The sequence below is a fragment of the Cololabis saira genome, chromosome 20 (assembly GCF_033807715.1).
Source record: "Cololabis saira isolate AMF1-May2022 chromosome 20, fColSai1.1, whole genome shotgun sequence".
In the NCBI taxonomy this organism is placed as follows: domain Eukaryota; kingdom Metazoa; phylum Chordata; class Actinopteri; order Beloniformes; family Belonidae; genus Cololabis; species Cololabis saira.
Window position 1 is genome coordinate 34,153,617 of NC_084606.1, and position 14,701 is coordinate 34,168,317.

At 42.6% G+C, this 14,701-nt stretch overlaps 1 protein-coding gene across 1 annotated transcript; it reads left to right on the plus strand.

Annotated features, from left to right (window-relative positions):
• On the plus strand, positions 1 to 14,042 carry slc16a13 (solute carrier family 16 member 13). Its single transcript, XM_061709552.1, has 6 exons — positions 1 to 115; positions 3,180 to 3,419; positions 7,055 to 7,198; positions 8,473 to 8,729; positions 10,982 to 11,510; positions 13,446 to 14,042. The coding sequence occupies exons 2-6, from the start codon at positions 3,191 to 3,193 to the stop codon at positions 13,670 to 13,672; spliced, it is 1,386 nt and encodes a 461-aa protein (XP_061565536.1). The 5' UTR covers positions 1 to 115; positions 3,180 to 3,190; the 3' UTR covers positions 13,673 to 14,042.
• Positions 14,043 to 14,701: the final 659 nt, after the last annotated feature.

Below are 14,701 nucleotides of genomic sequence, written 5' to 3' on the forward strand. Positions count from 1 at the left end.
GTTTGCTCCTTTGCTCGGTCCCTCCGGTCCGCTGGAGAGGTGTGTTTTTCTCCTGTCACAGAAACCCTGGAGACCGTGCACCATGTTTGTGCTTCCTGACAGCTGACAGCCCCAGGTGAGTAGCCCACTGGTGCCCGGTCCAGCAGCTCCGACCGCGGGGTTATGTCCCGGTGGACCGGCTGGTAAAGCCGGCTTCTTCCCGCAGGCAACGACACGGTCACGAGTTAAGGCTGATTTATGGTCCCGCGTTACACCAACGCAGAGCGCTGCGCGTAACCTACGCCGTACCCTTCGCCGTAGGCTCTGCGTCTATTTAACGCGGAACCATAATTCAGGCTATTATGAGAGTACAGTATGATTTATTTTTTCACAGGAACAGGTCTTTAATCTCACTGTACAAACCTGGTTTGCAACAGGTGAAAGACCGGTTTGAAAGCCTTCCCTTAAATGAAGTGGGACAAATGCGAAATAATATACCGGTACTGTATATAGCCTATATATATATATCTGGCTGTTTTGAATTGAGTACGTAAAGAGCACTAGTACTGCGCAAGCGCAGTACGTTTTCGTTTCATATATGTGTATATTAGAGATAATAACTCAAAGTAAAAAAAATATTTCCAGCCGTGTCAACTTTTCTTGTCAAAAGTGCTATATTTGATATTTATTACTTAAAAAAACATGACCAATGCTATTGAATGTGGCAAGAAAACCATCTCAAATGTTGATGCTGACAGCAGCTCCCTCATCTATCTATCTATCTTAAAGAGATAGAAATGTCAATTTTATTTATTTATTTAGTCCGTTTTTGCTCTTCTTCACATTGTTTATGCCGCCAAGTCTAATTAAATGCAAACAGGTGCATAAAAAGCTAAACATAGACTTATATCTTCATTCCCAGCAGTGTTTTTTGTGAATTTGTTCAATAGTAGGTTTTTTTTGGCTTATTTGTGTCTGATTGTTTATTCTTAGATAGCACATAAGTTAAAGAATATGTTGCTTGCACTTCCCCATTATTTGTTTTTTGCAACATGGGCTGAGCCACACTGGTGGTCATGGCACCGGCTCCTTTTTAAAACTAACCACAGTGTACACACAACACGAGCAAATACTTTTGACCGGTCAGAATGACCTATTTCACAGTCGTGTGTGTAAGAATGCCAAGGCAAATACCATTTTCAGCCTAAATGCAGTAACCATTATTCCTTTTTTATATATATATATATATATATATATATATATATATATATATATATATATATATATATATATAAATATACATACATACAAAAAGTTAGGTCGTCTTATAGCCGTTTAGGCTTTTAAACACCAAGACCGTCACGGTTTTGGTTTCAGTTCCTGTTTTATTTTGAAACCCGTGTCTGTGTTTCAGTTCTGTCTTGACTTCTGTCTTGACTTCCCTGGTTCTGTACTGTTACCTCCCTTGATGTTTCCTGTCATACTTGCTCTCGTGTTTTTTTTTTTTTTTTTGTCCACCCTGCTCTGCAGCGCTTTTGGTTTGGTTTTGACTTAATAAATCACCTTTTTTGGAACTCCGGGTCTCCTGCATTTGGGTCCTAATCAACCACCACGGGTCAAAGACTGTGACATCCACAGAAGCTGGTGGTGCACAGCCATGGAACCTGAGTGTGTCCATTAGAAATGGAGGTTTAAACAAAACATCTTAACAGTGGCAGGGGGTTTGAGAAGTGCAGAAAAATGGCGAGGTCACAATCATCACTGTCATAAACTATGTCTTAAAAAAAGTCCTTAATTTGGGGTTGTCTTACATGTGGCTCAATGCAGCATTTGTATTTTCTTAGGCTGCGTCCGAAATCGCATACTTCCACCCTAATGAGTATGCAAAATGAGTATGCAAGATTTTTTAGTGGGTCCGAAACATTAGAAAATACTCAATAGTATGCTCTATCCATACTCATTCCGGAGAAATGTATTAGTGTGGATTGATGGACACTAGCCGAGCAGAAACTTCCCACAATGCAATGCAGCGGAGTTTGGTTGCTAAGTGATACGTATATGTCATAAGTATAATAAGTATAATAATATTATTACATAACATTAATATTATAATATTCGTATATAATAATGTCATCTTGTTTGGGCCGGAATAAACGGGAAATAGCGGAGCGGTGCTGCTACTGCTGCAGTTACCATGGTAACAGCTGCTACTGCTGCTGTGACACGTCACTTCCTCCCAACGGCAGGAAGTGACGTGTGCGCTCTGAATAGTACGTCCGAATTAATGCACACTACTGATATTTACTCAAAAGTGTGCCGAATTTAAGTATACTTTTTAGTATATACTTTTTAGTATGGCATTTTGGACGCACCGTTACTGTTTTTTGCTATTTTTTTCCTCACTGTTCATTAATGGATGAGTGACATTAAAGGGACTTCCTTGAATTTTGGTTAAATTGCATATTATTCATCCTAAGCAATCAATGAGCACCTATCAGGAGTTCACCCCTCACCTAGATCAGACCAAATGAAAGCCAAATTGTTAAGCAGCCGTGTCACACCCAGAGGTGGGTAGAGGAGCCAAAAATTGTACTCAAGTAAAAGTACTGTTACTTCAGAATAATATGACTCAAGTAGAAGTAAAAAGTAGTCATCCAAATAATTACTTGAATAATTAACCAGGCAGAACTAGAACAAACATGAACTCATAGAAACTCTGTGTGTTTGAGTCTGTGTAAATGTGACAAAACATGCAAAAACAAACATTTTTCCCAAAGAATCACCCAGTGATGTCATGAGATTGACGCGTACGCAGATAAAAGGGATAAAAGAAAAGTAACAGCTCAACGTAGCCTAATGTAGCGGAGTAAGAGGAACAGTTTCTTCTTCACAAATCTACTCAAGTAAAAGTACAAAGTATAGTGATTCAAAACTACTCCTAAAAGTACAACATTTACCAAAACTTACTCAAGTAAATGTAACGGAGTAAATGTAACTCGTTACTACCCAGCTCTGGTCACACCATACATGACCCAACCACAGAGTTTATTGGCCTGTGGGATGTTAATCATTATGCCTTTTCAGAGCCACGGAGACAATCTGAAACCTGAGACGTATATTGACCCTTGGTGCTCCTCAAAGCACCACCTCTCTTCATGTTTCTTGCATGCTTACTTACATTTTTGTGGACCTTTTTCCAGATAACGTAGACATGGCCAAATCGCAGCTGAAAGCACAGAGCAGGACTGATGAAGCGGAGGGCCCCGATGGAGGCGGGAAGTGGATGCTGGTCGTGGCCTTGTTCGTCAGCACCAGCCTCGTCTTCGGTCTGATGCGCAGCTTGGGGGTCTTCTTCGTGGAGTTTGTCCAGTACTTTGAGCAGAGTGCTCAAGCCATCTCCTGGATCTCATCCATCGGCCTGGCAGCACAGCAGTTCTTCAGTGAGTCCCTAATGCATGTTGATAGCTGAATATGATGGAGCTGAAAGGAAAAGAGAAGAAATCCTTCAGACAAGTGAGAATGTTCAATGATCAATTATAATTGATGTATACATCAATCCATCAATCCATCATACAGGATAGATAGATGGATATATTGTCATGGTGATGGTGCAAATAAGCAAACATGGTGGAAAGGCAGACAAACTAAGCAGAGAAGTCTATCTCTCATCTTCCCTTGACTGAAACATTGAGCAGTTCAATGGCTTCCTCATTCTGTCAGTTGTGCCCAGAGCTGGGTAGAGTAGCCAAAAATTGTACTCTAGTAAAAGTACTGTTACTTCAGAATAATATGACTCAAGTAGAAGTAAAAAGTAGTCATCCAAATAATTACTTGAATAAAAGTAAAAAAGTACTTGGTGAAAAAACTACTCTGTACTGAGTAGCTTTTGAGTAACGTCTGATTTATTTTTTTAACACAACCATTCAAACAGACAAAAGTACAAAATAATCATCTTCAGGCAAATTAAATCAATAAAATAATAAAATGAATTAAAATTAATAAAAAATAAAAAATAGTTAAAATTAAAATAATCTTAAAGTAAATTCAATTACTTTAATAAATAATAAAATAAATAAAATAATAACAGAATAAAAAAGTAAATTAAGCACAAGTGGCACAAAATTTCAAGCCTTTGTACTTTTCTTTTTTAACCAGGCAGAACTAGAACAACATGAACTCATAGAAACTCTGTGTGTGTTTGAGTCTGTGTAAATGTGACAAAACATGCAAAAACAAACATTTTCCCCAAAGAATCACCCAGTGATGTCATGAGATTGACGCGTATGCGGATAAAAGGGATAAAAGAAAAGTAACAGCTCAACGTAGCCTAATGTAGCGGAGTAAGAGGAACAGTTTCTTCTTCACAAATCTACTCAAGTAAAAGTAAAAAGTATAGTGATTCAAAACTACTCCTAAAAGTACAACTGTGGTAGGGTGGAGTAGCTGCAGCCACTCAGGCTGACGAGACACAGGTGTGTCCCGTCAGCTTCTCCACCCTGCCAGCCTTGATAAGGACTGCAGCTGTGAGAGAGACTCAGAATGAAGAAGCTGCTGCGTGAGGTGCTTGTGCACTGGGTGATCTGCTGTTAATAAAGGTTCTGCACGAAAACTCCGTGTCTCTCCATCCTTCGGGCGGGCCCCCATAGCATCCACCCTGCTACATCTGGCGCCCAACGTGGGGCCCGAAGAATGGACGAGAGAGGCACGGAGCGGGCCCTGGACACGCTCGCCCGGGCCATGGCGGGCATGGCGGCCGCCTTCCGGGACCAGGGCGAGCGGCAGCTGGCCGCCATAGAAGCCCTGGTGGCCGCGGGGCGACCCACCCCTGCACCCCGTCTGAGGGCCGCCGCAGCAACGCGGGAGGAGCTGGCGGCGCCGCAGCTGAGAGGCCGGGAGGCAGAAGCTGCGGGCCGCCAAGCGACGGCTCCCGAGGCGGCGTGACCCGCGGAGCGACCCATCCCTGCACCCCGTCTGAGGTTCGCCGCGGCAGCGCTGCAGCCGACCGGCCGTGAGGCAGTGGCTGCAGGCCGCCAGGCGACGGCTCCCGGGGGCGGAGGCGGAGGCGGAGGCGGAGTTGGCGGGGGAGGCGGGGGAGGCGGCTTCGGAGGCGCAGCCGCCAGCGACGGCGGGTCCCGCGGAGACGGGGCCGGACCTGCGGCCAGAGCAGAGTGTGGGGGAAGAGGCGGTCCTGGAGGCGGACCAGCAGCCCGCGCAGGGCTGCGTCGCGGAGGTGAAGGAGGCAGTCGTGCGCGCACCGGGTGGCCCGAGGCCACCATGGGCCCGGCCCCGAGCGCATCCGCCACGGCGAGCAGGCCGACGCCGGGGGCGACCACCCGACCAGGAAGCCCGGAGGGTTCCTCTCCCGCTCCGAGGGGGCGGGGGGGGGAGTAGGCTCGGCCGGACGGACCCCGGCTCGAGGTTGGCGTTGGGGGTGTGTGGCAGGGTGGAGTAGCTGCAGCCACTCAGGCTGACGATACACAGGTGTGTCCCGTCAGCTTCTCCACCCTGCCAGCCTTGATAAGGACTGCAGCTGTGAGAGAGACTCAGAATGAAGAAGCTGCTGCGTGAGGTGCTTGTGCACTGGGTGATCTGCTGTTAATAAAGGTTCTGCACGAAAAAAAAAAAAAAAGAAAAAAAAAAAGGACAGAAGCGGAGCAGAGGAGAGAGCAGCTCGGCTGACAATCCTCTGGAGGAACCGTGGTGTTGGTGCACGGGAAAAAACCATAATAAAAAGTCCTGAACAGATCCCGGTGTCTGCTGTCTCTGTGACCCCGTAACACACGCCTTGCTACAACAACATTTCCCAAAACTTACTCAAGTAAATGTAACGGAGTAAATGTAACTCGTTACTACCCAGCTCTGGTTGTGCCTGACAGTGAGCGAAGTCTCCGGCTGATTCTGCTCAGTTATAGTGCTGTGGAGTGGATGACAGTCATCGTCCAAAGGGATTTATCTGATATTGAAGTGATGCACTCCAGTTCAGCTCCGACGACTGAGCCAGCTTTCCTTACCAGGCTGTATAGTCGCCCAGCTGTATAGTCTTCAAGCTTCCTCTCCAGTATACCACGGCACACAAGAGGCCGCTGGCAACAACGGCCTGGTAAAACATCCGGAGGAGCTTGCTGCAGACGCTGAAGGACCGCTGTCTCCTCAGGAAGTACAGCCTGCTCCGCCCTTTCTTGTAGAGTGCTTCAGTGTTGACTGACCAGTTCACTTTATCATCCAGATCAGGGGTCGACAACCCAAAATGTTGAAAGAGCCGTATTGGACCAAAAACACAAAAAACAAATGTGTCTGGAGCCGCAAAAAATGAAAAGTCTTGTATCAGCCTTAGAATGAAGACAACACATGATTTTTTTTTTCATTATGCACTTCGAGAAAAAAGTCGAAATGTTGAGAAAAAAGTCGAAATGTCGAGAAAAAAGTCAAAATTTCGTGAAAAAAGTAAAAATGTCGAGAAAAAAATCAAAATTTCGAGAAAAAAGTAGAAATGTCGAGATTAATGTTGAAGTACAATCTCGAGAAAAAAGTCAAAATGTCTAGAAAAAGGCAAAATTTCGTGAAAAAAGTCGAAATGTCGGGAAAAAAGTAGAAATGTCAAGATTAATGTTAAAGTCCAATCTCAAGAAAAGAGTCGAAATGTCGAGAAAAAAGTCACAATTTCGAGAAAAAAGTTGAAATGTCAAGATTAAAAAGGAAAGGAAAAAGAGAAAAAAGGTAAAAAAAAAAGAATAAAAAAAAACAAAAAAGGAGGGTTTACAGTTTAAGATTAAGATTCCCAGAATATTCTAATTTTTTTAGATAGGATATTTGAGTTTTCTTAAACTGTAAGCCAGGATCAGCAATATTAAAATAATAAAAGGCTTGCAATATTTCCGTTGATTTGTAATGAATCCAGAATGTATGACATTTTTGTTTTTGTAATTGGATTACAGAAAATCACAATATTCTAATTTTCTGAGACAGTCCTGTATATGAGGCTGTTAGGAGTTTATAGGATATATTTGACAGTTTTTACGTCGTTCAAATGAAAAATGCAGGTTAGTTTTAGGAGATGTGTGTTGTTTTCTTGCAGGCCCGCTGGGTGCAGCGCTGTCTAATGCGTACAACGCCAGGCTGGTGGTGATGGCAGGAGGATTCCTGGCCGGGCTCGGCCTCATACTCGCCTCCCAGGCCACCTCCCTCGTCCACCTCTACCTCACGATGGGCGTCATTTCAGGTACAGGGGAGTTGGCAATCGTCACTCAGGCACCGCTGCATTTAAAAACATCCCATATTTAATCATTGGATGCATGTTTTCTGCAACCATATGTCCTGCAGATGTTTGCAACATCTGCAGCTTCTGCCATGACGAAAGTGACTGCAGCATCCTTGTGCTTCTGCTTTCTTGGATCCACTTAGATCAGGGGTCGGCAACCCAAAATGTTGAAAGAGCCATATTGGACCAAAAACACAAAAAACAAATATGTCTGGAGCCGCAAAAAATGAAAAGTCATGTACAGTGTATAAGCCTTAGAATGAATGTTTCTATATGCATGTTTCTATATTAGTTATAACTGGGGGAAGATTTTTCTTTTCATTATGCACTTTGAGAAAAAAGTGGAAATGTCGAGGAAAAAGTCGAAATGTCGAGAAAAAAGTCAAAATTTCGAGAAAAAAGTCAAAATTTCGAGAAAAAAGTCGAAATGCCACGATTAATGTTGAAGTACAATCTTGAGAAAAAAGTCGAAATGTCGAGAAAAAAGTTGAAATGTCGAAAAAAAATCCAAAGTTTCGTGAAAAAAGTCGAAACGTCGAGAAAAAAGTCGAAATGTCGAGAAAAAAGTCAAAATTTCGAGAAAAAAGTCGAAATTTCACGATTAATGTTGAAGTACAATCTTGAGAAAAAAAGTCGAAATGTTGAGAAAAAAGTCAAAATTTAGGGAAAAAAGTCAAAATGTCGAGGAAATAGTCAAATTTTCGTGAAAAAAGTCGAAATGTTGAGAAAAAAGTCGAAATGTCGAGATTAAAAAGGAAAGGAAAAAGGAAGAAAAAAAAAGAAAAAAAGGAAAAAAGAAGGAAAAAAACAAGAAAAAAAGGACAAAAAAGGTCAAACATTTTTGAAAAAGCTCCAGGAGCCACTAGGGCAGCGCTAAAGAGCCGCATGCGGCTCTAGAACCGCGGGTTGCCGACCCCTGACTTAGATTGTAATCTGGTTTATCGTTTTTGGAGATCAATCGACAACTCCAGAGACGTAAACATTTTTCTTGAGTTTTTAAACCTTACCATGGCCAAGTAAGACTCATTAGAGAAATGCCTTATAGGTGCATGTCGTGTCTCCCGCTGACACCGCCAATTGTTGTTCATATTGATGTGGAGCTGTTACTGAGGTATCTTTCTAGTTTCAAAGTGCAGAGTTTATAAGTTAAACAGTGTGCTGTGTAACTACTGCAGTGACCTACAGGTCTGCAGGTTGTTCCTCTCACACTGCACTTTGCATACTGTGTTGTTAAGGTTTGGGCTGGGGGCTGGTCTTCACCCCCATGGTGGCCACGGTCATGGCTAACTTCACCCGCCGGCGGACCCTGGTTCTGGGACTGGGGTTCTCCAGCATCGGCCTCTCTTCCTTTGCTTTTAACCCACTTTTCCAGCTGCTGGTGGAGACGTACGCCTGGAGAGGAGCCCTGCTCATCCTTGGGGGCCTCAGCCTCAACATCGTAGCCTGCGGGGCTCTGTTACGCCCACAGCGCCGCACTCAAGCCCCCGTGGAGGTAAAACACGTTTGAATTTGACAGTAGGCCAGACTACAGCCTCCTTACAGAGGCTTTCATTTAAAGGGGACCTATTATGAAAAACAGGTTTTCTCTTGCTTTAACATATATAAAGTGGTCTCCCCTCAGCCTGCCAACTCAGAGAAGGAGGAAAGTAACCAAATTCTGCAGTGTCTGTACAGCCGCCCGGATGAGCCGTCCAGTGTGATGTGACTTCTACGAGCCGTTCAGATTCTGCAATGCGTGAAACTACGGTGGCCGACAAGGGCCAAACGCACTGCAACGGCCTAATGCGTCTCAGTTTAGGAAAACGGCTTCAATTACAGAAACGGTTCAAATTCACAATAATACACATAATACACATATTGATATAAAGCACCCGTTTTAATAGTACATTAAGAAGCCCTCTTGTCACAGTCTTCCATAACATAAACCCTGTCCTTTTTTTCTTTCTGTCATTAACAAGCATAACATGTAATGTGCAGCGTTATGCACATTACGTATGTTATGAAAGTGATAAGAGGGCTTTTTAATGTACTATATGTAACGTTAACAGGTGCTTTATGTCAATCTCTAATCATGATCTTATCTTATTAATATTATGTGCAGCCTTGTATCGTCTGGTGTAAAATATATTAGTGATATAAACATTGTATATAAATATAGTCAGATAAAAATCACATTACCGTTCCCGCTGTATGTTTAAACCATGGATGTAAACACTGTGGTTCAGTCAGCTGTTCGGTCTTGGCCGAGAGCGCCCCCTGCAGGTTTGGTAACCGGTTATAAAGCGTTTTTCTTTTGAAGATGGTTTCTTGTTTTATATCGTTTTGTGCTTTGCATCGTTTCTCTATTTGCAGCGTTTGATGATGCTGCATTTCTCTTTGTTTTTTGCAGCACGTTTTTTCATTTGCACCACGTTCCTCTTTTTGTACCCCGTTTTGAGTTTGTGAATTTGAATCGTTTCTGAACTTGAAGCCGTTAACTGAGACGCATTAGGCCGTTGCAGTGCGTTTGGCCCTTGCCGGCCACCGTATGAAACCACACCCACAACTAACTCTGGCCGGAACAACAACAACTAACTCCGCCGGCCGGAGCTTCCGCTATTCTTTAGTAGCGGTGTATCATGTCATTCGCGTCATCGCGCCAGGCAGCCAATCAGCACAGAGCCTCATTATCATAGCTCCGCCCACTCAGAATCCCCCATAGATAATGAGGTTAGAGAATGGGAAGATAAAGACATGGATCAGAGGCTGAATTTCTAATTTATTTAGCAAAAACAATCAAAAGCTTGTTTTTAAGACATTCAAGGCCTGTTTAAAATAGGTATTAGATGCCATAATAGGTCCCCTTTAACTGCAGTCCTGCATGTTTTAGATGTTTCCTTGCTTGTCTAATTAAAGGTCATAATCAGCTGCCCATCCAGGTCTGCACAAGTCTGTTAATGACACAGCTACTTGTGTCACGGTGCCCTGAAGCAGGGAAACACCTGAAACATGCAGGAATGCGGCTCTTTAGGACCAGGGTTGGCCACCCCTGGATTACTAGGTAACTTTGTTCAGCAGATAATTTGCCAACATTGGTCAACCTAACCAGTAAAATGAGTGCATATAACACTATAACTGTTTTGTTTTTTTACCATGTTTGACTCTCAGCATTTGAACCTGCATCCAATAATACATTTTTGTCCTTGTTCAACTGTAAAAAGTATTTTTTTCCAAGCACAGATGTCATGAATTAATAATGACATAATCCTGCACTACAAAAACTCAAAATCTTACCAAGAATATTTGTGTTATTTCTAGTTAAAATGTCTCATTTTTAGTCAAAAAATCTCATTACACTCAAAACAAGAGTCATTACCAGAAAAATAACTTGTTATTTGACAATTTTCACCTGTTTCAAGTAAATTTTCACTTGAAATAAGTAGAAAAATCTGCCAGTGGGACAAAATTTATCTTCTCGTTACAAGCAAAACAATCTTGTTCCACTGGCAGATTTTTCTACTTATTTTAAGTGAAAATCTACTTGAAACAGGTGAAAATTGTCAAATAAGTTATTTTTCTGGTAATGACACGTTTTAAGTGTAATGAGATTTATTTGACTAAAAATTAGACATTTTAACTAGAAATAAGACAAATATTCTTGTTAAGATTTTGAGTTTTTGCAGAGTGACAGCTTAATTGTTGAGATAAAACAGCGCTGTGCACGTAAAGAGCTCAGTATTTCCTCTTTTCTTCCCCTCCCTGCAGGACTCGCGGAGCGGGTCATCGTGTGCTGGTTTTCTGCGACGAGTGTCCTCCTACCTGGAACTATCGCTGCTCTTAGAGAGACCTTATCTCACCTACACCATGGCTATTTATCTTTTCAATGTGGGCTACTTCGTTCCATACTTCCACCTGGTGGCCCACACCCGCCACGCCGGCTTCTCGGAGTACCAGGCCGCGTTCGTCATGTCGGCGGCAGGTGGAACGGACATTCTGGGCCGAATCGCGTCGGGCTGGTTCTCCGACCTGGGCCACTTTCGGCTCATTCATCTACTGAGCCTGTGGACGGCTCTGGCGGGCGTGTTCATCATGCTGCTGCCCGTGAGCTCCCTGACGGGTTCCTACGCTGCACTGATGGGGATCAGCCTGCTCTATGGCTTCTGCTCCGGGGCTCTGACCTCCGTGGCCTTTGCCGTGGTGCCGGTGATTGTGGGTAAGGAGCGCATGGTCGGGGCCCTGGGACTGGTGCAGCTCCTGGAGAGCAGCGCAGGACTCCTGGGGACTCCTCTCTCAGGTATGATCACAGTGAGGAGCAGAGGGGGAGAAAAACATCATGTTTACCGTGCAGATGCATGTGGGACATGGCTCTTTGCTTTTTCAGCAAATCTTGCTGTTCTTAACAGATTTGTGTCACATTTTTGACTATATTTTCCCTTAGATGAAACTCATGAATTATAGGCAGTACTCGAGTTGTAAAAAAAAATCAGGGGGGATGGTGGATTTTATCATATGGATTTTATCAAGTGGACTCCCAGGCTCCTGTTAGAAAGGGAAACCATTAAACCACAGGATTCCTGCCAAATGTGTGTAACTACATGTTTAGCTAGCCTAGTGAGGACCTGATTGGACGTTAAACTTTTAATGTGAGGACATTTTGGAGTATGAGGACTTTTTTTCTTAATCAGTTGTGAGCAGTACTCGAGTTGTAAAATAAAATCAGGGGGGATGGTGGATTTTATCATATGGGGACAGATAATTTGTGCTGATTACAAATAATATAATATATTACAAATAATAGCACTGACCAAAACACCTGCAGAAATACTGCAGGAATGACATAGCAGCAGTTAAATGCAGCCTTCTGTAAGCTTTAAATATCCACTGGGCTTACATCAAATACATCAAAACACAACAATAAAAAACACTTTTCTGAACTTATCAATATGACTCTGTCCTTCACAGGATAAGTAACATGGATCACTGCAAAAACCCAAAATCTTAACAAGAATATTCGTCTTATTTATGGTTGAAATGTCTCATTTCAGTAAAAAAATTTCATTACACTTAAAACAAGACTCATCACTGGAAAAAACAACAATTTTCACCTGTTTCAAGTAGATTTTCACTTGAAATAAGTAGAAAAATCTGCCAGTGGAACAAGATTTTTTTGCTTGTAATAAGAAGATAAATCTCGTCCCACTGGCAGATTTTCCTACTTATTTCAAGTGAAAATTGACTTGAAACAGGTGAAAATTGTCAAATAAGTTATTTTTCTGGTGTTATTTTTCTGGTGATGACTCTAAATGTTGAAATAGCAGTAAAACCACATTCATTGATGAAATGACATAAGGGATGGAAAGGGGGGATGGCAGTTTTACAGGGGGGATGATTTGGACCGTTTTTATTTCAGGGAGGATGCCATCCCCCCTCATCCCCCCTCAACTCCAGTACTGGTTATGGGAGCACAAAATAACTTTTGTAATTCTTTCGCTCATAGTCCTCCCATATGTGTAAAGGTCCCTTTTAGGATACTGTTCAAAATGTCAAAATATCAAAATTTTCCTCATCCCTCATTCAATCATCACCTTCTTCAGTCTTTAACTCGTGTCTTACTCCCCACTGGTAGCTGCAATCAAATAGCATATAAGCATGAACAATGTCCCACAGTTTAAATATTGGCTTTTTCTGTAACATTTCCTGCTAATCTTTATCTTCCATATATAAGGCGCACCGCATTATAAGGCGCACTAAATATCTGGTAAAATACCGTACTAGAGTGGCTGGGGTTGAGTTACGTATCTACCTGATGGAGCTGAGCTACAGGAAAAGCTACAAAATCCTACAGCAAATGCAAAAAAAAAAAAAAGAAGAAAAGTACTGTATGTCAAACTTTATTAACAAAACAAAAACCAGCTTTGCTCCGTCTCGTCAAAGTCGACATTATACGAGTCAGCGTTCCTGCTGTTGTCTTGAACGTCTGTGACGATTCCTGACGTTTTTAGCGTCATTACTTCGGCCGCAATGACCGTACCGTAATGATCATATATAAGGCGCACTGCCGGTTTTTGAGAGAATTAAAGGCTTTTAGGTGCGCCTTATAGTGCGGAAAATACGGTAATTGCTTTTGTGCACTTTGCTGATTGTTTTACTAAATAAACATGTGATCAGCGTTCTCACATGTTTCCTGTACATTCACATTTTCCCCTCTCATCTCTCTCCATGTCTGAAGGGTTCCTGAAGGACCGAACAGGGAACTACGTCGCCTCCTTCGCAATATTGGGCTCTTTCCTTGTCCTCGGTAGCCTGACCATGGTCACTCTTCCAGACTATTTCTCCTGCACGGACCCGCCGCCTCCTCAGAGAGACCAGAGTAAGAGCTTACGTCCAGAGCTGGAAGCCATGAGCAGTTTGCCCTCTGACTTAAATCATCTACCTGGGGAACGCTCAGATGGCTGAACTAACCACACGGCACCTTTTTGAAGACATCATCAATAAGAAAGTTGTTGGTGATACCTCAGAAGTTCTCATCCAGTTTGGAGGGTGACACTCCAAGTAACATCTCCACGTGATTAAAGTGGGGATTGGTGAGGAAGAGGCAGGAAATACAGGAGAAATTCAGCACTGCACTAGGAATGGGCGATATTTTACCGTTCACGATAAACCGTCAAAAAGATTCCTCACGATAAGAATTTTTCATCTTGCGGTAAAAACAATAAATTCCCGTTGATGAAGTTTTTGTGTAAAGCTGATTTATGGTTCTGTGTTAAATCCACGCACAACGTACGTGAAGGAAGGAAGGAAGGAAGGAAGGAAGGAAGGAAGGAAGGAAGGAAGGAAGGAAGGAAGGGAGAAAAGAGGAAGGGAAGAAGGAAGGAGAGAGCAGGAGGAAAGAAGGAAGGGAAAAAAGAAGGAAGGAAGGAAATGAACCTGAAAGAAAGAAAGAAAGAAAGAAAGAAAGAAAGAAAGAAAGAAAGAAAGAAAGAAAGAAAGAAAGAAAGAAAGAAAGAAAGAAAGAAAGAAAGAAAGAAAGAAAGAAAGAAAGATAGATAAATTCCCGTTGATACGTTTTTGTGTAACAAACATGGCGGATCTGAGAGAGAGATAGATTTATAGTTACAAAGGTGGAGTTGAATTGGTATTTTTTTATCGTTATCGGGATAAATGCCAGAAATGATTGTGATACATTTTTTAGTCCATACCGTCCATCCCTACACTGCACCCAGAACAACTACGGTACAAACGGCCACCATTGTTTCTTTCTTACAAAGAGTGGCAGTTACTAGGAGAGATGCTGGTGGAAAATGAATTAGTTCCAGATCAGAGGTCTCACAAAGGTCTCACAACCTCAGCCTGCCAGTTAGCAGGCTCTGTTATAACGGATAAACACCTCATTTTTGTAGGGTGAAAATACTTTAAATTATAATATGGAGTTGAACTCAAAATCAGAAAAACATGTTCACCACTATCGTGATTATAAAACATGAA